The sequence below is a fragment of the Lonchura striata genome, chromosome 18 (genome assembly GCF_046129695.1).
Source record: "Lonchura striata isolate bLonStr1 chromosome 18, bLonStr1.mat, whole genome shotgun sequence".
NCBI lineage: Eukaryota > Metazoa > Chordata > Aves > Passeriformes > Estrildidae > Lonchura > Lonchura striata.
The window spans coordinates 13,114,959-13,134,890 of NC_134620.1; the positions used below are offsets into that span (position 1 = coordinate 13,114,959).

Here is a 19,932-nt window from a genome sequence, read left to right on the forward strand (position 1 = left end):
GACCTGGCACCCCTAAAGACACAGAGCCTGCAGTTGTTGAGAACAAAGCTAAAAGCACCACTCTGGTGTGGCAGGAGCTGCAGGTTTCCATCAGCAGCCTTGTGCATGTTGTAATTTTGTTTTTTTCAAGTATGTACCACAGATCAGTAACAGCACACCTAAGAATGAATCTGGATACACCATAAGGGATTTTATTTTACGGTATCAAAATAACTCCATCCCTCTTTAAAATAATTTAGTTGTGGCCTTTGGAAGCTGTCGTAGCTTTGGGAATTTTTTTCAATAGTGGTCCATAATTATGTTAATCCTTCTAATGGCATTTCATTTCCTTGCCATGTTCCTTTATCATCCTCCAAGTTCTTAAAGCCCTGATGACACATCCTGTGCAGGAGTCTCTGAGTTACAGGTAGAGTTTAATGAGTTCATCACTGACAGCTGAAGGAGTCAGCACACCGAGGTCTGTGAACAGCAGTGTGATCAGTGAAGGGGAGGTGTAGTCAATCCAGGGGTGCTCCTCTGTCAGGTTCTGACCCGTTTTCAGAGTGTCTGCTTTGTACTAGGAGGAAACAGACCATTTGTTACTACACAACTGCAAGTTAATCCTCTTTTGGGCAAGAGCAGCACTACAGCCTCAAGCAGGTGTTTGTGGTAAAACTGAAGGAAGTCAAGTGCACAGACTGGTGCCATCTTGGTCTTAGCTCTTTTATCTCGTGTAAAAAGTACAATTTGTAATTCTGGAGTTTGTTGGTTTAACTGTTTCTTACCCTCAGCTGCTCCTGTGGCCTAAAGGAACTGCTTTAGGAACAGAGTATCAGTATCAGGACAAATTGTGGCTGTTTGGTGCCTCACTGTACCATGGAGCAACCCCAAAATATACCACAGCAGAGAGATGCAGATAATCAGAGATGCTTAGAAGACAATTTTTCACAGACACACCAGTGTGCACCTTAGCTGGGTAAGATGGAAGTTGAGTTTCTCTTACCTTAAACCTATCAGGAACGTCCTGCTGATTGAGAGGGAAGAGTCTGACAAACTTGAAACTTTCTGCTACCACATAAAATGGCTTATTCTGGGCTTTGGCACATACAGCAATTTGATTGGTGCCAATCTGTGGAGACAGATGGAAAAGAACATTGCAGACTCAGTGCTTGCCTGACAATATTGCCCAGCTTCCAACAATCAACAGACATTTACTGGATAAAATCCAAATGGAAGAGACTTCTCAAAAAGCTTTAAATGCTTCAGAGAAACCAAACTTTAAAAGGCCAGAGTTTACAGAATGATGTAAGAAATTCACAATTACCTTGTTGATAATACCTCCACTTTCAACTACACCTTCAGCACCAACTAACACCAGATCCACTTTCTCCATAATGTAGCTGTTAAAAAGGGTCAAAAAAACCAAGCATTACTGGGTAATATGACAAATGACTTGCTGAACAGAACAGAAGTGAGTAATTCAAACAGTCTTTCAATTTTCTCCACTAGTTCCATCCAACGCTTATAAGTCCACATCCTTGGAGTGAGATTTCATCTGCTTCCCTGCAGGAATATTAAGCAGCCTTTTCTTCCCCAGCCATAGCTGACCCTGGCAACTCTGTAAATGCTGGAAGAAGCTGAACTCTATAAGAATGTTCAGATTGTAGTTTTTTTCTCATGTATTGGACTTGTACTAAGCAGTGGTAATTTAGCAAATACCTTAAGAAAGCAAAAAATTATAACACTTTTGTAAATTAGGAGAAAAAAAGTGGCTTCTTTGTTTAGCACCTCAGTTCTTTTTTACAGATCTGTACACATTCTTAGGTCTGGTTCCTTCTTTCATTCCAACACGCAAAATCAAATGCTTGTGTTGTAGCTGACACATTGTAATTGTGCACCTGAAGCTGTAACTCGTTTAGCCTGTTGGATGACTCTGACAAACTAAGTAATATTCCTGGGGTTTGAACAAGCTGTTAACATGTGAGTTTATTCTGTCTTACTGTCAAAATGAAATTATGATGAAAAATATTTATAATCTGACTTACCCAACTGCAGCATCCAGAATCACAGTCACGGGAATGTTCAGCTTCCTTAGAGCTTTTGCCATTTTTTGCCTATTAAAGAAAATGTTTGGACCTTAAAAATTAATTTTTTTAGAGACAATAATATGAAAGTACTGTCTGAAAGACTGAAGCCTATGACCACCCCCATTCCCCTTCTGGTAGAACAGAAAATGAGTTATGATATAGAAATTGAAGGAATTGTTACGTGTTGTTAGTGACATGTATTATGCAGGGTGCAGGGTTTACTCCTTCACTTATACAACAACATCTGCTCTGAAGGAATTATTTGGCATCTTTAAATGACATTGTTAGCTATATATTTTACTTTGCTATGATTAACATAATACTGATTATTTTAGCCTACTTCTTAAAGAGATAATTATAAAGCAGTTGTCTCCTATCTCCCAAGGGCTGCCTGGCACTGACCAGAAGTTGTGAACCTTTGAAGAAGACCTAGATAACACTAATTAGGATATTGAGTATGGAAAGTTAATTACCAATATTTTTTAGATATTTTTTTCACTTGTCCAGAATAATGTGATATGAGCGATACTTGCTGTTTATCATGCTCCGACCAAGCCTAGCAGCTTTTCTTAGTGCAGGACCAGTCGGATGGTAGCTGTAACTTACCCTATGAACCAAGATAAAACCCAATCAATGAATACTCGCCCTGCTTCATCTGGCTGTGATTCAGTAACAAAAACACTGAATCGCTTCTTGGACTCCACAGCTGCTTCCAACACCCTGAGGACCACCCTGGAGTAGGCGTGTGTCAGTATTCGCTGCCAGGACAGAAATAAATTCACACATTACATCTGCTGAGCCTCGGGAAACCTTGACTTTTATCATGCCTTGCCGTGCAGAACAACGTTGTGCAGAAGTCCCCATCAGACTCCTCTCCCCTCCTGTTCCTCCCTCACTGCCAGCAGCAGCAGAACCCAACAGGAGCGACGCTGCCCCGGCCTACTCACAGCACCGTCTCTGATGAAAGGGTGACACAGCTTGGCGATTTTGTTCCGAGAGAGAGAGACTTTGGTCAGGAAGATCTCCCCGCGCTCGATCATGATTTCTTTGCACTTGGAGTAGTCCTGGCAAAGAGCGGGATGCCCGTGAGCGGCGGCAGGCTCCGGCAGCAGCGCGGGCAGGGCGGGCAGCCCTTACCGAGTACTCCAGCGAGGTGAGGCTGATGAAGCGCAGGAAGAGCTCCCCGCCGGAGGACACGGCCACCGAGGAGTCCACCCGCGACAGGGTGTCGATGGCGTCCCGCAGGCTGTTCCGCAGCCCCTGGATGGTCTCTCCTGGGCAGAGAGACACGCGTGGTCAGAGCCTCGCCCCGGCGGCAGCCGCGGCTCAGCCGGCGGCACCCGGGCCCACCTCGGTCCTGCCTGAGGAACCCCAGCAGCGCGCGGATGGCGGCCACGGCCGAGGCGACATCGGGGTCGTCCCTCAGCTGCGCCCTGAACGTCTCGATCAGATCTGGAAGGCAACGGGGAGCGTCAGGCCCGGCTTGGTCCGGCGCCTCCCGGGGCTGCCCCGCGGCCCCGTTACCGTCCGTGCCCACCGCCCCCCGTTACCCTCTGTGCCCATCTCCTCCCCGTTACCCTCCGTGCCCATCACCCCCGTTACCCTCCGTGCCCATCACCCCCGTTACCCTCCGTGCCCATCGCCCCCCGTTACCCTCCGTGCCCATCTCCTCCCCGTTACCCTCCGTGCCCATCGCTCCCCCGTTACCCTCCGTGCCCACCGCCCCCCGTTACCCACCGTGCCCATCTCCTCCCCGTTACCCTCCGTGCCCATCGCTCCCCCGTTACCCTCCGTGCCCATCTCCTCCCCGTTACCGTCCGTGCCCATCTCCTCCCCGTTACCCTCCGTGCCCATCACCCCCGTTACCCTCCGTGCCCATCGCCCCCCCGTTACCGTCCGTGCCCATCTCCTCCTCGTTACCCTCCGTGCCCATCACCCCCGTTACCGTCCGTGCCCACCGCCCCCCGTTACCCTCCGTGCCCATCACCCCCGTTACCCCCCGTGCCCATCGCCCCCCGTTACCCTCCGTGCCCATCACCCCCGTTACCCTCCGTGCCCATCGTCCCCCGTTACCCTCCGTGCCCATCACCCCCGTTACCCCCCGTGCCCACCGCCCCCGTTACCCTCCGTGCCCACCGCCCCCGTTACCCTCCGTGCCCACCGCCCCCCGTTACCCTCCGTGCCCATCACCCCCGTTACCCCCCGTGCCCACCGCCCCCGTTACCCCCCGTGCCCACCGCCCCCGTTACCCTCCGTGCCCACCGCCCCCCGTTACCCTCCGTGCCCATCTCCTCCCCGTTACCCTCCGTGCCCACCGCCCCCCTGTTACCCTCCGTGGCCATCACCCCCGTTACCCTCCGTGCCCATCACCCCCGTTACCCTCCGTGCCCACCGCCCCCCGTTACCCTCCGTGCCCATCGCTCCCCCGTTACCCTCCGTGCCCACCGCCCCCCGTTACCCTCCGTGCCCATCTCCTCCCCGTTACCCTCCGTGCCCACCGCCCCCCTGTTACCCTCCGTGCCCATCGCCCCCCGTTACCCTCCGTGCCCATCGCTCCCCCGTTACCGTCCGTGCCCATCGCCCCCCGTTACCCTCCGTGCCCACCGCCCCCGTTACCGTCCGTGCCCACCGCCCCCGTTACCGTCCGTGCTCATCGCCCCCCTGTTACCCTCCGTGCCCACCGCCCCCGTTACCGTCCGTGCTCATCGCCCCCCGTTACCGTCCGTGCCCATCGCCCCCCTGTTACCCTCCGTGCCCATCGCTCCCCATTACCCTCCGTGCCCATCTCCTCCCCGTTACCCTCCGTGCCCATCACCCCCGTTACCCTCCGTGCCCACCGCCCCCGTTACCGTCCGTGCTCATCGCCGCTCCGCCGGGGCTGGGCAGGGCCGGCCCGGGGCGTGCCGGATGCGGAGCGCCGGCCGGGCGTCATCCGCGGGCGCCGCGGCCGCCGCTGCCCGGGCGGCGCGATGAGCGCGGGTGAGCGCGGCCCGGCGGCGCGGCGGGTCCGGGCGCGCTGCGGAGCGCGCTGGGGGCGGCTCGTGGGGAAGCGGGGCCGGGAGCGGGGCCCCGGGGCTTCACCGCTCTGCCGGGGGCCCGCAGTGACGCCGCTGTGCGCTCCCTTTGCAGATGATGAGCTGAGCCTGCTGATCGTCGTCCTCGACACCAACCCGATCTGGTGGGGGAAGAGGGCTCTGGGAGAGGCTGAGGTACGGCCTTTGGGCGCTGGCACTGCTGATGGCCATTTCTGGGGGAAACGGTCATTTTCTTTCATTTCTGAACTGTGCTAATGTTCGGGTGTAACAGGTATCGTAATACTTTTTTGTTATAAATGAGAATTTATTCAGCCAGATTAAAAATAAAAAATGATTTTATTAGCGGTCAAATTCTATCTAGCCAGCCACAAGGAAAGAACAGAGCCCAGCCCAGGGTCGGCCCTGGGTGTGCAACAAGGAGTCAGCTTCAGCAGAGGTTTTCCCCTATGCCCACACACCTCTATCTTGGCCCAAGCGGTTTTTATAGGGAAAATTCTGCTTGAGGCCAAGATTTCAGCAATCAGTCTTTTCTTCTATTCAGAGTCTATAGGTTTTTTGGTGATGAGGAGGAATAATTCAGTGTCTGGAGTAGGTGAATCCCTGATGAGATTTACAGGAACGCTGCATTCACGTGTATTGGTCTGAGGATTTCCATGAGATCCATCTTGGGCTGTTTATGGGATGGTCAGCACCCGATGATCAACACCTGGAGTCCCATGGAGTCTTGACATGGCCCATCTCCTGGCCAAGCCAAATCCTTTTACTTGTAAATCAGTTTCTAATATACACCCAGTCTTGCCTGCAAAGGTGGGGGGGAACTAATATAAACGGGCATAATCTAACAAGTATCTAATATTGCATATTTCATATAAAGAATAGCGCAGATTATATTTACTACACATAACATTTTGAAATACCTATGCAGCATTCTGTGTTCATTAGAGCTTTTTCAACAGCAAAAGCTCATTCTGCATCTTCAAATTTAGGTTTTTTAAACTGCAACAATTTCACAGATTATTTCTGAATTGCTTCTCTGTAAATGTTACTGTGCTACATCTGCTCTGTTCTTTTTTCCAGCAGTTCACCCTGTCGAAATGCATCGATGCAGTGATGGTGCTGGGAAACTCTCACCTGCTCATGAATCGCACCAACAAACTCGCTGTAATAGCAAGTCACACTCAGGAAAGGTAGAGCTGCTTCTAAAGGTTTCCAGTTTCCTCTATCTGTCTCCTGATTTTCTTGTTTGATGGCAAGAAACCAAGTTAAAACTGTGTAATATATCATGGTCTTAAAAAAAGAAATTAGCTGAAACTAAGTAGGAAAGAATCTTAATGACTTACAAAGCAACAAAAGGACTTAGAAGGGAGGCTTAAATAGACTTAAAAATACACGGAGAGAGAATGGTAGAATATGTGTGGAGTGGAACAATGCAAATTGAAGAAGTTCCCTGTTTAGGGGATATTTTTACCTCCAGATGTTTGTGAATCTCAGGATCTACCCTCAAGTGCAGCTGAAGAATTTCACCAGATCTCTTAAGAGATGTCTTAAAAGGAGGGAGCTGAATGTGGGTTTTACTCCAGTTTAAGTTGAAGGTCACCTAACTTACAAATGCCTAACGTATTAGAAAGATTTTAAATGAAACTTCAGAATATTGTTATCTGCAGCTGATTAATTTATAGCATTTTTTCTTACATGAATACTTTGCTTTCCCTCTGTTTCAGCCGTTTCCTGTACCCTGGGAAGCGTTGGGCTGCTGCAGATCCCTTCGGAGAGGGAGGCCCTTCCATGGAATCTAACTGCTCCAGCAGCAAGGATGGAAAATATGAATTATTAACAGCAATAAATGATGCAATTGCAGAAGAGATTAAAGACCTCATGACAAAGAGTAAGCAGAAGAAAATTCTAGGCTTGCAGAATTGGAAAACGCTTGGACTGTCAAGGAGTTGCAGAAATGTCCTCTGTTTTCATCATATGAATTTTAATATGCTTAAAGTAGATGAGTTTATCAGGCCTGACACTTCAGGCCTCTGCCTTAGTATTATTGGCCAAAGATAAAAATGTGTAGTATTTTGTATTGTTAGGTCCAGCAGCTGTTTTTGTATATAAAAGTAACTTTTGCACTTTTTCTTGTATTGCAGCTGACATGAAGGGCCAGCAAACAGAAACCCTGTTAGCAGGATCACTTGCTAAAGCACTTTGTTGTATCCTTTTGATTACAGAATCTTCAAAGCCTTTATGTGTTCTTAACACTGTTTCTTATAGTACTAACTTTTAGTTTTCTTGTTTTGTTATAATACTTAAAACTGAACCATTTGCCTGATAACTGTGGCTTGTGTTTATCAAAATGTGTATTGGCTGAGGTGGTGAATGTGTGGTGTGGATCATGGAGTTATTTCCACTAATGGAATGTAGATTCCTTAATGCCAGCTAATGTAGACATCAACAAGATGGGCAAAGACCTAAAAGGTACCACCTCTTTTCCTGTTTTCAACACTGAAAGGTTTATTTTAACCTAAATAACAGGTATAAATACACTTGCACACACAAATATACATGTTTGGATACACCCCCATTTCCAAAATTGGCACTGATAGGTGGAGGTTTATTTTGAGGTTGCCTACATTGAAAAAGTTAAAGGACTTGATCAATAGTCCACACCCTTATGGAGATTTTCTGTTGTAAGGAAATAAATTGGAATTTCTGTGGAATAACTGGAGGTTGAGAGGAATTACTCCATAGATAATTGTCACTGGGACTGGAAATAGTTTCCTATAGATACTTTATCTGACCTGTTAGATCTAACATCCAGTATGTTCTGAGGTGTCATATGCTACAGAATTAAAGGGGTGATGCAAACAAGGTGTTGATGCATTTCTTTTTCTTTTTAATATTTAGTCAATCAAGAAATTAAATCAAGGATTCTGGTAAGAACTTTTGTTGTCACTGTTTTCTTTTAGTCTTGAAATCCAGTGATATATGTAGGCTAACAAGTTTGAATTTGTATTTAGGTCATAAAAGCTGCAGAAGACAGCGCATTGCAATACATGAATTTCATGAATGTGATCTTTGCAGCACAGAAACAGGTGAAGCTGGCCTTTTTTCTATTTATATTACCTTTTATTTTTGTGTAAATAACACAAATGTTAATTTATCTTATGATTACATAATTTATAGGGCATTTATCATGGAAACAAGTCATGACAGTGACACTGACAGGGCTGTGTGGGTTTTGGCTAAATTTATTTTTCATGCATGTCATCTCTTGCAGAGTATTTTGATTGATGCCTGTGTCTTGGACTCTGATTCAGGTCTTCTGCAACAGGTAGAGACTTGCTGTTGTTATTTACCATTTATATTAACTCATAAATACTTGATGTTAGACGTTCTTCAGCTCTTTCCTTTAATCAAGAGTGGGTGTGGAAATATGTTCAGTGGATCTGACAGTTGGACATGCAGGCCTTTTGCAGTACAGGGATATTTTAAGTGCCCTGTTCATGTCATCAAACAACAATCTGATCATGGTTTCTGCTTTCCAGGCCTGTGATATTACAGGTGGTATATATTTGAAAGTGCCCCACATGCCATCCCTTCTGCAGTATTTGTTGGTAAGTCACTTAAAAAAACACTTCAGTGTGTCAGATGTGAGATATTCCCTTCACTGACCTGATAATACAGGAATACCATCCCAATTCACAAAATACTTCTCTCTATCCATGCAGTGGGTTTTTCTCCCTGATCAAGAGCAGAGATCACAGCTTGTCCTTCCACCTCCTGTTCATGTTGACTACAGAGCTGCCTGCTTCTGTCATCGGAACCTCATTGAAATTGGCTACGTGTGCTCTGTGTGCTTGTCAAGTAAGTTTATAAATGTTTAACAATATGATTTCTTATGTTCCAATGACCTGTTTTAGTGAAAGCAAATTCTTTGATTTTTCAGTATTCTGCAACTTCAGTCCTATCTGCAGTACCTGCGAGTAAGTGTTTATTCTTTGTAGTTCAAGGGTGGGTGTGCGAATATGTTCAGTGTATCTGACAGTTGCTTTTCCATATTTTTTTTCCAGGACTGCTTTCAAAATATCATTGCCACCTGTCATGAAAGCAAAGAAGAAGAAATTAAAGGTAGCTGCATAGCAACATTATGTAAATACATCTTTACGTCCTCCAGGAATGCCGTGAAATGGAGCCTACTTGAGAAACTGATGGCACTTTTTATTGGTTATGAAAGAGAACTGTATGCAGTGCTATTACTTGTTTCTTAGGGGACAAATATTTAAAATGTATGTCTTCTACGCGGCCTGTTAAGTAACAAATCACTGTATTACCATGTAATCTGTGCTGTTTTAAATACTAATTCTTTACTGTAAGAGGAACCAGAAGTTGCATCCTGGTAAAGATACACAGCCTGTGAATTTGAGGGTATTCTGTCCACTGCCAAGTTTCACACCTCTGAGGTATTTTCAAAGTCAAGAAAGCTTCAATTCTTTCTATATGTTGGTGTAAAGTTAAAAATGACCATTTCTAGTGTAGGATCAGAATTATAGCACAGTTTTGTTCAGGACTTCAGCTTCTTACTAGCAATATGAGCCATCATTTTCAAGATGGTTTGTGAACCACTTGGGAAAAAAAAAAAAAAGGTGCTAACTGCCCTGCATGTGCACTCACATGTATTCATATTCCTGTGACGGTACTGTCCTTGTGGTATTTCTTTCTCAATTTGATATCTCTGCATTTGTGGATGAAAAGGCCTCCCTTAGTTTAAAATAGCATCAATAAATGCAGACTAGCTGGTTAGTCTTCAAGGTTTTATTTTGAAACTGGAAAACAAGAAATGTAGTTGTAATCTGATAACAGGCACGTTTCTTATTTTTAGTATGTGGGTTTCCAACTGACATGTGACAAGAACAAAGACTTTTGGATTGGTGTCTTTTATGGCAGGAAGGTCTGCTGTGTACTTCTGAATGTGGCTTTCATTTAAAGAAACAAACAGTATCTCCTTCTAAAGATAACTATATAATTTAGTAGTTTTGACCTTTTTCCTGAAAGGAATAGAGAGGAATTTTTTTTCCACATAGAAAACGAGTTGTTTTTTCCTTCCCGGTGTGTATACAGGAATTTATCAGGTGTTGATATTCACATCAGGTTTTGTCACTGTAACAGCTGCAGTGCCAGTTATTTCTGGGCTTGCCAACCTAACAAGGCGAGCTTTTTTTCATTGACAAAAGCCATTTTGTTTGAAAGCTGTATTTATAATTTACGTTGTATAAAACTTTTGTAATAAAGACTGTCTCTTTTTCAAATGTGGTCAGATATTGCTTTGATACTTAAGGGTGAGCTACATGATTTTCCTGGAGTTTGAGTCATACTAGCAAACAAATGATTAGTGTTTGCTACAAGTTACATACTTCTGTTTATAATTAGTACTCTAATACATATTGGTTAATGAATCTCTCTCTCACTTCTCATTCTCATTAGTCCACATGCTCAGTTTCTCTTATTTTGGGTTTGGGGGTTTCTTGGGTCACTGGTCTCCTACCAGAATTACCATTTACCTGCTTCAATCTGTTTCAGCACAATTACTGAGCTGGTTTTACTAGTTTCTTCCTTAAATGGGAAGATATCCTAGTGGTCCATAAATTCTTAATCAATACTACCTCCCTCTTCCCAAACCATGCTGACTCCCTTTTTCAGGTTTGAGAAATAAACTTTATTTATTTATTTTCTCACACACTTAAAGCTTGTTAGCGTTGTTAGCTCTGTTAATTTGTGACCGGCCCGGGGTCTGGAGCTGCCCCGGCGCCACCATCGCTGCCCGGGTTCCCGTGAGGCGGCCGCGTCCCCGCCCTCCCCGTGAGGCGGCCGCGTCCCCGCCCTCCCCGTGAGGCGGCCGCGTTCCCGCCCTCCCCGTGAGGCGGCCGCGTTCCCGCCGTTCCCGTGAGGCGGCCGCGTTCCCGCCCTCCCGTGAGGCGGCCGCGTTCCCGCCGTTCCCGTGAGGCGGCCGCGTTCCCGCCGTTCCCGTGAGGCGGCCGCGTTCCCGCCGTTCCCGTGAGGCGGCCGCGTTCCCGCCGCTCCCGTGAGGCGGCCGCGTTCCCGCCGTTCCCGTGAGGCGGCCGCGTTCCCGCCGCCCCCGTGAGGCGGCCGCGTTCCCGCCGTCCCCGTGAGGCGGCCGCGTTCCCGCCGTTCCCGTGAGGCGGCCGCGTTCCCGCCCTCCCGTGAGGCGGCCGCGTTCCCGCCCTCCGCGTTGCCATGGCGCCGCGCTGGCGCTGCAAAATGGCGGCCGGGCGGCCGCCGTAGCGCCATGGGGGTTGCCGGCATCGGGGCGCCGCTGCTGCTGCTGCTGCTCTTGCGGGCGGCTCCCTGCCCCGGGCAGCTGGCCGGGGACACCGGTGGGTCAGGGCGTGAGCGGCCGCCGTGAATGGCGACCTCCGGGGGGTGTGGGGATGGCGGTCGGGCCGCGGCGGGATTTGCCCAGGGGAGCGTGAGGGGAGCGGCGCGGACCCTGAGGGCTCCCCAGGGGACGGTCTTGGGCTCCCCTCCCAAACCCGAACGTGCCCGCCGTGGAGCTTCTGCCGCTGCTCAGCACGGAGCGGGAGGCTGAAGCAGTTTTATATCGGACCTTTCAACCTTGGCAAAGTGTAGCAAGAAAAATCCAGTGAAACACCCAACTCCAAACCCTAAACTTGGCACTGTGTCCACATGCAGAACTCAGGAGTCCACAGCTCCTGTATCGCAGGTACATCCCTCACACAATTCATGGCCCAAATAAATGAAAAAGTGCAAACTGAAGTCAGCAAGAAATGGTAAATATGGTATTGCTGAGCTGTGTAGTATCTGCGTGGGCTGTAAGTGCTGTAATGTTATTTTACTGCCTGTTTACTGGGCATCTTCACACATGTAAACATGTGGCATACAAAGCTACACCCACTCCTCCAACACTTGGCCAGAATAGAAATACAACCCTGTACTAGGCATTACTGATCATTTTCTTCTGTTTGTGATAATTTAAAGTCTAAGAGTGTAAGAATATAACCCAGGTACGAGATCAATATGTCTTACAGATGTTACCTCTTTCAGTCAACTTATTTCTTTATCCTTTTTTTTTTTTCAGTCTTTCAGCCTTCGTTTATTCATATGTCAGGGCCCAGAGTCAATTCATTTTTTCTTGGCCATTCTTCAGGAGTTAATTTTTCTATAATTTTAAGTCCTAGAGATGCAGAGACAGGTAAGAACAATATATAGTTCAATCCCCTTTCCCCATGTAAATAAATACGTTTGAATTGTTAATATTTTTAGATGAAAAAATTACTAGAGAAATGGTAATGCATGTCATTTAGTGTCTTAATTGGTACAGAAACAGGAATTTCAGACATTCCTGTGATTAACCCTTAGTTTTCAGTTGTTTCTGTGTGAGCTGGGCTTGAGGGGCACAAGAAGAGTTTAAATGTACTTCTCATTTCCCAGTCATTTCTAAATGACCTTTAAAATTTTTATTTTGTTATAGGAAAATTGCAACTTGCAAATTGCAGCGGAAGTAAAAGAGTGGGAGATTGGAATTTGGATGTAACTCCTGGTGTGGTACGTAGAATACCGATTCTTCTGTTACTCCATTCCAGCTTCTCTCTCAGAAGAGCAATTTAATACAAGCTATTAGAGCTGTCAAACTTTATTCTGTGTTTTCCAGAACACTTCCAAGGTGACTGTAAGCCTCAACAGAACTCTGGAGCTGTGTTTGCCCAATGCCACCGAGTGCTGCCCCTCACCTCTGTGTGTGGTGGAAACACTCCAGGTTTTAGCCTGCCGTGGTTCAGTGATGCTGGCACAGCTCCTGATTCAAGCTGAAATATTTGCCAACTCTTCCTTTGCAGGAAATGTGTCAGGTACGTGCTAAAGAAGAAATGGCATTTTGTCTGTTCTTTTCCTCTCTGTATGGAAAAATCGGTATTTGAGCAGCAATAAGAGATACTGAGCAATCAATGAAATTTAAAAAAAGGTTTCTACACAGAATCAACTGCAGTGTGCATTGTCTTTTTATTTGAACTTCAGTCCACTTAAACTCATTTTCTCTTCTACTTCTGTTACAGAAAATGCAACTATCATCCCAAACCAAGCATTTAAGCCCTTGGGCTCTTGTCCTTGTAATTTAACAGCTGGAGCTTGTGATATTCGTTGTTGCTGTGATCTGGTACTTATTTCTTATTAAACTTGGTTTAAGTGTTTTCAAAGTTTCTAGACTCTCTTGTCTGTGGGGAGAGACAGGTACTGAATGCTTCAGACTAGATGGGCCAAGGGGGGGTGTTTGGATATTCCAGTATTTCTGAAAGTAAATATGTTCTCTATACAAAGTTACTTGATTTACCTGTAAGTTTGGCTTTATATATCCGTAAATATAGCAATTACTTTGCTAAAAAAAGACCATTGTTTTCCCTTTCAGGAGTGTACACCAGACTTGCAGCAGTTATTCAATGGATCATGTTTCACTGGAGTGTTTGGTGGGGATGTAAACCCACCTTATGATCAGCTGTGCTCTTCTCAGTCAATGGAATATACCCCTGAGTGGTTTCCCTTCCTTTGTGTACAGTCATCTCTTGACAACACACCATTTCTTGGCTATTTTTATCATGGCTCTACGTAAGTCTTAAAAAAAATTATTTTCTCATCACACTCTCATCACATTCATTATGCAACCAAACATATAACTTGTCTTTATAATGAAAGTTACTTTGAAATTAGGGTTTTAGGGTGTAAGCCTTAAATGCAAGTGGAGAAATGTCTTTGGTAGTATATGAGAACAGGAGGCATGAAAGCAAACCTGTAATTATTTGTGTGAGATAAAGAGTTTAGTTTAATTTTTAAACTTGTTTGCAGTTCTACACCCAAAGTTTATTCATTTAAGATCCCTCTACAAACTTCTCCTGGGAAACCTTTCACTGGTTACAGAGAAGGAGATCCAATTATAACAGAAGAAGATGAGTATTTTACTGTTCCCCAGGTAATCACTTTGTGCTTATGAGCTTTTGATTCCTCTTGGTTGGTTTGGAACTCCCTGCATCACTCTTCTTATGGCTTTGCATCTAATTTCAGCAACTTGATGTTGGGAAATGGTGGGGTGTATTTGTCACAAAAACCCCTCAACCAAGCAAACAAAAACCACAAAACAAAACCACAAAGTTACTATTAAAAGTAAACATTATCCTTCCTTATCCCCTTTTCCATCCTGCAAAAGGTAATGCATTTTGGAGACACTTGTTGGTTATTATTATTTTAAAAATGAAGTCATGGTGTACATTGAAACTACTTTTACAGCTGTGCTTTTAAAATGTTAACCTCTTTTGCCAGAGGCTGAGGTGTTTTTATAACACCAGATAGCTTGTTTGTCAAAGTGTTATGTGTGGCTGTAGTGCACACGTGGGACATTTTACTAACAAGTAATCTTCAAATGAAAAGCAAGGGGCTTTTTCCTCATTTCTGTGACCCCCTGCAGCAATCCATGGCTGGACAGTGTGTTGGGAATGCTCCCGTGGCCTATCTCCAAAACTTCGATGTCAAGTGCCTGACCAATTTGGAGTCTTACAAGGAAGGCCTGCCCCATGATGTGAGGATAAACACTGGCACTGCAGGTATGCTGCACAAATCCAGGCAGGAATGTGTTTCATTGTTTCTCAGAGCTGCCGGAACAGAACAAACCCGAGGGCTGTTGGCACAGTTGTTAAATGTAACATCTGTGTTATCTGGCGGCTGTAGTTCAGCATTTGGGAATGTTCTGTTCCTGGTTCTCATGACCTTCTAGCAAGTATCCCACTGTTTCCCAAGATTTAGGAGGTAAGATATACAGGATGGGCCTTTGTGTCCCATTTACCTGTTCCTGGTGACTCATTTTCAGACTCTTGCAGAGCCCTTTTTCCGTCAGGAGGGTGCAGCATCAGCATTTCAGAGTTAGTGAGAAGTGGTTACTCTCTGCATTACAAAAGTCTGTACTTATGAAGAGTCATCCTGGAGTTTGAAATAATGTCATTACCAGCATGAACATATTTTATTTTATGCTCCATAATTGTCTAATTTTGTTAGTCTATGTTACCTCTGTAAGACCCACAGTTAATTAGCTCTGCTTTCAAAATATATAAACAGTCTGAGTCCTTACCAAAATTAATTTTCTAAATAATTTCCTACTGAGTTTTCATAGCAAGGATTGTACCTTGGATGTGAAAACAGAAGTCTTTGTTTGTTTTTCGTTCTCAGACTTCATCCAACAAAATGTTTTCTACAGAGCCATCACTGACAGGGGCAAATTCATCACTGAAAGTGGTAGGTCTCTTCCATTTAATTAATGTTTCTTACTTAACCTGGATTGTATATGAAATAGATTTTGATGTCTAAAATGTTTACCTGCTGCAATTAGGAGGAATTTTGTATGTTATCTAAGACTGAAAAATTAAACTGGCTTCCTGGAAAGCAAGAAGTATTTAATTTACTCCAGTTCATCACAGTTGGTCAGGAAATCAGGTTCCTTACGTTGCATACATGGTGGATTGCACCATTGCACACTGAAACAGTAAAGTAAATTCTCAAAAAGATGAATGTTGTAGTTTCCAGAATTTTGCCACAGTTTTAATGTGTTCTTTCTCAGCTGCAATAGCAGAGCTTTCTAATTAGAATTCTTTTTCTCTTTTTCCCTTCTGCCAGAAAACCTTGCTGCTGAGGTACTGTGTCAGAATGTAACTTTTGCAGAACATTATAAATTCATTTGGAAAGACAAGAACATTGAGCAAGTAAATGTCACTGTCTTCTTTGGAAGCTTATGTGATGGAGGTATCAGGAAATTTCTTTTATGGTTTTTGATTTATTTCTTTGTCTTCTGTATGGAAATTCTGTGATAGAATCTCTTATTTACTAATTCTTCTTAAAAATAACTTTCCTCAGACTCCAGAAAAAAAATTTTGTCTGATTTCCATTAATTTGTGTCAATTTGAATCTGTCACTAATGAGAGACAGAAGTTTGTGCCCTACATAGAAACATACATTTTGCTAATTTACTTATTTAAAAGTGATACTTTTTTCTTTCACCAGAAATCCTGACACAGAGATTCACAGTCGAATTTCTAAGTTTAAACAGTACTAATGGAGAGGAACTGTTTGAGAATCCAGGTATTAATACTTCATTTTGCCTATTAAAAGTAAAAATATTTGTACTGTACATATTATCAGTGATTACATTTTATATGTCTTTTGTACTTTTTAATGTTGCCAGCCTTCACCTTCCTGCCTTACTGCAGTGAGTGGTTCTTAGGCTTTTGTTGCATAGATACTGATCATTTAAAGTGAGGCCATTCCCACTACAATGGAAATGTCTTGTCATTTACTTCATTGATGATATTTAAAACAATGCTAATGCTTACGGATTCTTCTACAGTGTTGATAATTTACCCTTCTGTGTTTAGGGTATCAAGTTGGAAATCCACTGAAAGCTGCAAATCTGAATGCTTCTGATCCTCTTGGAAGCATAGACATTTGGCAGCCAGGTACTGGCTTGTGAGGTTGCAACTTCAATTGTAGTTAATGATAAAGTTTTGGAGCTTTATTTGGTTTTTTGATTTTTCAAAACATATTTTAATAAAAAATCCCTGCCAGATTTTGCTTTTCTTTCCCAAACTTTCAAAGGTCGGTGAGAAAACCTTTAATGCTTTATTGGAAAATTGAATTGTTTGTATCTGTTTTTGAACTCTACCACGCTGAGTTTGCATTCTAATGTCTGATGTTTTGCGCAAAATTGAAAGCTGGAGATCCAAAGGTGGATAATAGGAAAGCTCAAGTAAGATGTTTTCATTTCACAGCTGGCAGAGGTTTATGTGCATCAACAACTGACAGACCAGTTCTGTTTGGAGTAGACTCATACTCTGGGTGCATTCTAGAAGTTGATATTAATGAAGATTGCAGCCTTTTAAGGTGAGCCACACAAGCTGAATTGTTTATCCCTGCCTCATCCCTCTTGTTGATCGTTATGTGACTGTCTACAAGTGCCTCCCATCAGCACTGGTACATTCTTTTTAAATATTCATGTGTGTGTTTCAGCTTTCTGTGGTTAATAGTCTCACTTCTGTTTTTGATGGGAAATTATAATGATGGTTTCACTCTTTACTCAAATGAGGATTGTGTTGGCTGCGATACTTTTCCATTTCTTCTCTTCAATAATTGAAGTTTGTTTTTGTTGTGTGATAACATCTTTCAGATGAAACTAACCTTAGGATCAGTAATATTGCAACCCAGAGTGGTAAGACAGTACAAATTTACATTCTGTGTGATGTTACATTCTTACTTTGCAGAGGAAATGTGACTGAGAAATTGAATGCATTAATACAAGCTACTCACATTGGAAAGAGGGACAATTCCAATTACAGTGATCTAAATGACTGGGTGGAAATTATACGTAAGTGAGGCTTGTGTTGTTCTTTGTAGTCTAAATATGCACATACAGTAAATAAAGCATGTCAAAATAAATCCAAATTTCAAATACCTAAAGCCTGTGATATGTGTGTCTGCATCCATCCATCCATATATGTGTACACACAGGCACATAACTCAGTATGTCTGTGGATACTGAATATTTTACACATGTTACTCGGTATTTATCCATTGATAAAGTAGTCCTTTACGTGTTTTTTATAGGAGGAAACATTTTTAATGTGTTCCTGTATGACAGTTACTAGCATTTTACAGAGCTATGAGAATAATCTAATTATGGGATATATAATGTTTCCCATAATATTTACATTTAAATCTCTCTGTTCTTCACAGGTCTTGATCCATTTAGTTCTAATGTGAGCACTGGAGGCTTAAAAGGTTTTTGTCCAGATATTCCTGCAAACCTAAATATTCGCATAATCTTTGCTAAAGTGGGAGCAGTGCAAGGGATTCCCCAGCAGGAAATTCTTGCTGTGCAGATCAGGTAAAGTGAGTTGTGTCTCTGACTATCTGACAAATAAATGCTTCATTTTGCACCTTGTTTACCTAACATATCCCAAATTAATTTTACAGACAAAAAGGGTAGATTTTGTTGCTGGTTTTTTTTACATGTCTTTCACTTTGCAACCCAAATTCCTTTGATCACAACCAGGTTAGCCTTTCTCCCTCTAAAATGAAAATTAAAGAAAAAATTAATGATTAAAAGCAGATCATCTTTATACTTCACTGAAATATTAAATAAAACACATGATGCTGCCAGCAGCAAGCATACGCAGGGCATCCCATCAGGAGTCACGTGGTGGAATCAACATGATTGTCCTGTGTTCTGGCTTGCCCCATTGCAGAACTCTTGGGAGCTGAGCTAAATGCTTTATTCTCTCCTGAAACAGAGAATTTTCACTCTGCAAACACTTCCCCTCCTCCACCAAGTCAATCCCTATCAAATAAGTGGGATTCTGTTCTGTTTTACCTCATTTCCAGACTGTGCAAGTTCTCCCCTTGTATGAAGTTGAAAATCCAGGGATTATCAACCTCTTCGTACATACTGTGTGTTTTGTCTTTTCCTGCTTGTGTTTAGGGTCTAAATTCCATTTCCATCCCTCAAGCAATAGTCACACTTTTTGTTACAGTTACTCAACAGTCTTATGGCAGTTCCAGTGTGGGCTTGGCTGCAGAAACACCCTCAGCTTTCTTCCCATCACAGCTTCTGTTCAGTTCATTGAAGTCCCAGCACAACCACCTCCTCCAGTGACCAGGTAGTTTTGGTAAAAACACTGATAACCTCCCATTATGTTCAGCAGATGTAACATGAATTACGTTGACCAAGAAGTTCCTTTTTTCCAGGTATCAGAAGATTTATGCAGAGTTTGACTGCAATCAGAATGAGGTGTGCTGGCCACAACTCCTTTATCCACTGACACGCTTTTACACAGGTAAAATGATAATCAATGTTTATGCCACAAAACATGAAAGGCCGTATTTGCATACACTTTTATTTGTATCTTTGGGTTGTTGTATAAACCAAAATTTCGCTCTCACATGCTTACACTTTCATTTTTTGTTTTTGTTTTTTTTTTTTTTTCAGGAGAACCATATTCCCAGAGTCTTGCGAAAGGCCTGTTTCTGGCATTTCTTGTTTTACTTGCAACAATTATGAGCAACCCTTGGTTTTCTAAATTATGGAACAGATAGGTAAAAATTATGGAGAAACATTCTTGGATTTTGTAGAGTATTTATGTAAACTTTGAAAGATACATAAAATCAGTACTTCTACAGCATACAGAAAATGGCTGCTACTTAAAATAAAAAGTAATAAATTATCTTTAATCTCTAGACTCTGAGTTTGGAGTAGCAAAGTGCAGAGTTGACATCAAGAAGGTGGCGAGTCCAGCCCAGAGGCTGCAGCGGGTTTGGGATTGTCCTCATGGATGGACCATTGTCCTCTCAAGCTGGTTCTCTTCTCCTAGAACTCTTGGCAGTAAACCCCTTGTGCCCACCTATTTTTGGAGCAGTGGGCAGACTTTTCACACTTCTGAGAAGTCATAACCCTTTGGCTGTTTTCGTGTTGATGTGAAATTCCCTTTTCCAGTTAATGCTTTGCTGTGTCTGTATGCAGGGTGCAGGAAACATCTTCTCATTGTCCTTAACTGATGAAATGCAACATTTGAGATTTTTCTTGTGGTTTGGATGGGCCACAAAGTTGAGGACTGGAACAGTTATATAAAGACAGGGTGCAGTTGGGGATGTTCAGTCTGGAGAAAAGGTTGTGTGGAGACCTCACAGCAACCTTCCGGTATCTGAAGGGGCCTACAGGGCTCCAGAAAGAAACTCCAGAAAGAGACTCTTCATCAAGAGCTATAGAACAGAACAAGGAGTAA

At 43.7% G+C, this 19,932-nt stretch overlaps 3 protein-coding genes across 5 annotated transcripts; 2 read left to right on the top strand and 1 right to left on the bottom strand.

Annotated features, from left to right (window-relative positions):
• Positions 1-169: 169 nt before the first annotated feature.
• On the bottom strand, positions 170-4,986 carry EIF2B1 (eukaryotic translation initiation factor 2B subunit alpha). Of its 2 annotated transcripts, none has more exons than XM_021532781.3 (9): positions 4,916-4,986; positions 3,417-3,518; positions 3,204-3,340; positions 3,014-3,130; positions 2,712-2,824; positions 2,025-2,093; positions 1,304-1,379; positions 983-1,108; positions 170-556 (listed from the first exon to the last, which is right to left on the bottom strand). In XM_021532781.3, the coding sequence occupies exons 1-9, from the start codon at positions 4,926-4,928 to the stop codon at positions 401-403; spliced, it is 909 nt and encodes a 302-aa protein (XP_021388456.1). In that variant the 5' UTR covers positions 4,929-4,986; the 3' UTR covers positions 170-400. The 2 variants fall into 2 exon arrangements, with proteins under 2 accessions (XP_021388456.1, XP_077643391.1); XM_077787265.1 differs by lacking the exon at positions 4,916-4,986 and adding an exon at positions 4,708-4,720.
• Positions 4,987-4,991: 5 nt separating this feature from the next.
• Positions 4,992-10,398, top strand: GTF2H3 (general transcription factor IIH subunit 3). Of its 2 annotated transcripts, none has more exons than XM_021532818.3 (13): positions 4,992-5,045; positions 5,196-5,275; positions 6,179-6,288; positions 6,823-6,986; positions 7,240-7,302; positions 7,538-7,567; positions 7,997-8,025; positions 8,110-8,184; positions 8,370-8,423; positions 8,638-8,706; positions 8,821-8,956; positions 9,039-9,075; positions 9,163-10,398. In XM_021532818.3, exons 1-13 carry the CDS (start codon positions 5,036-5,038, stop codon positions 9,230-9,232), a joined length of 927 nt encoding a protein of 308 aa, XP_021388493.1. In that variant the 5' UTR covers positions 4,992-5,035; the 3' UTR covers positions 9,233-10,398. The 2 variants fall into 2 exon arrangements, with proteins under 2 accessions (XP_021388493.1, XP_021388494.1); XM_021532819.3 differs by having other exon boundaries at positions 6,182-6,288.
• Positions 10,399-11,299: 901 nt separating this feature from the next.
• Positions 11,300-19,387, top strand: TCTN2 (tectonic family member 2). Its single transcript, XM_021532820.1, has 18 exons — positions 11,300-11,484; positions 12,207-12,320; positions 12,600-12,673; positions 12,780-12,975; positions 13,180-13,280; positions 13,530-13,726; positions 13,964-14,087; positions 14,580-14,715; positions 15,335-15,400; positions 15,779-15,904; positions 16,163-16,240; positions 16,534-16,614; positions 16,927-17,038; positions 17,416-17,519; positions 17,888-18,038; positions 18,685-18,810; positions 18,899-18,987; positions 19,140-19,387. Exons 1-18 carry the CDS (start codon positions 11,397-11,399, stop codon positions 19,244-19,246), a joined length of 2,070 nt encoding a protein of 689 aa, XP_021388495.1. The 5' UTR covers positions 11,300-11,396; the 3' UTR covers positions 19,247-19,387.
• Positions 19,388-19,932: the final 545 nt, after the last annotated feature.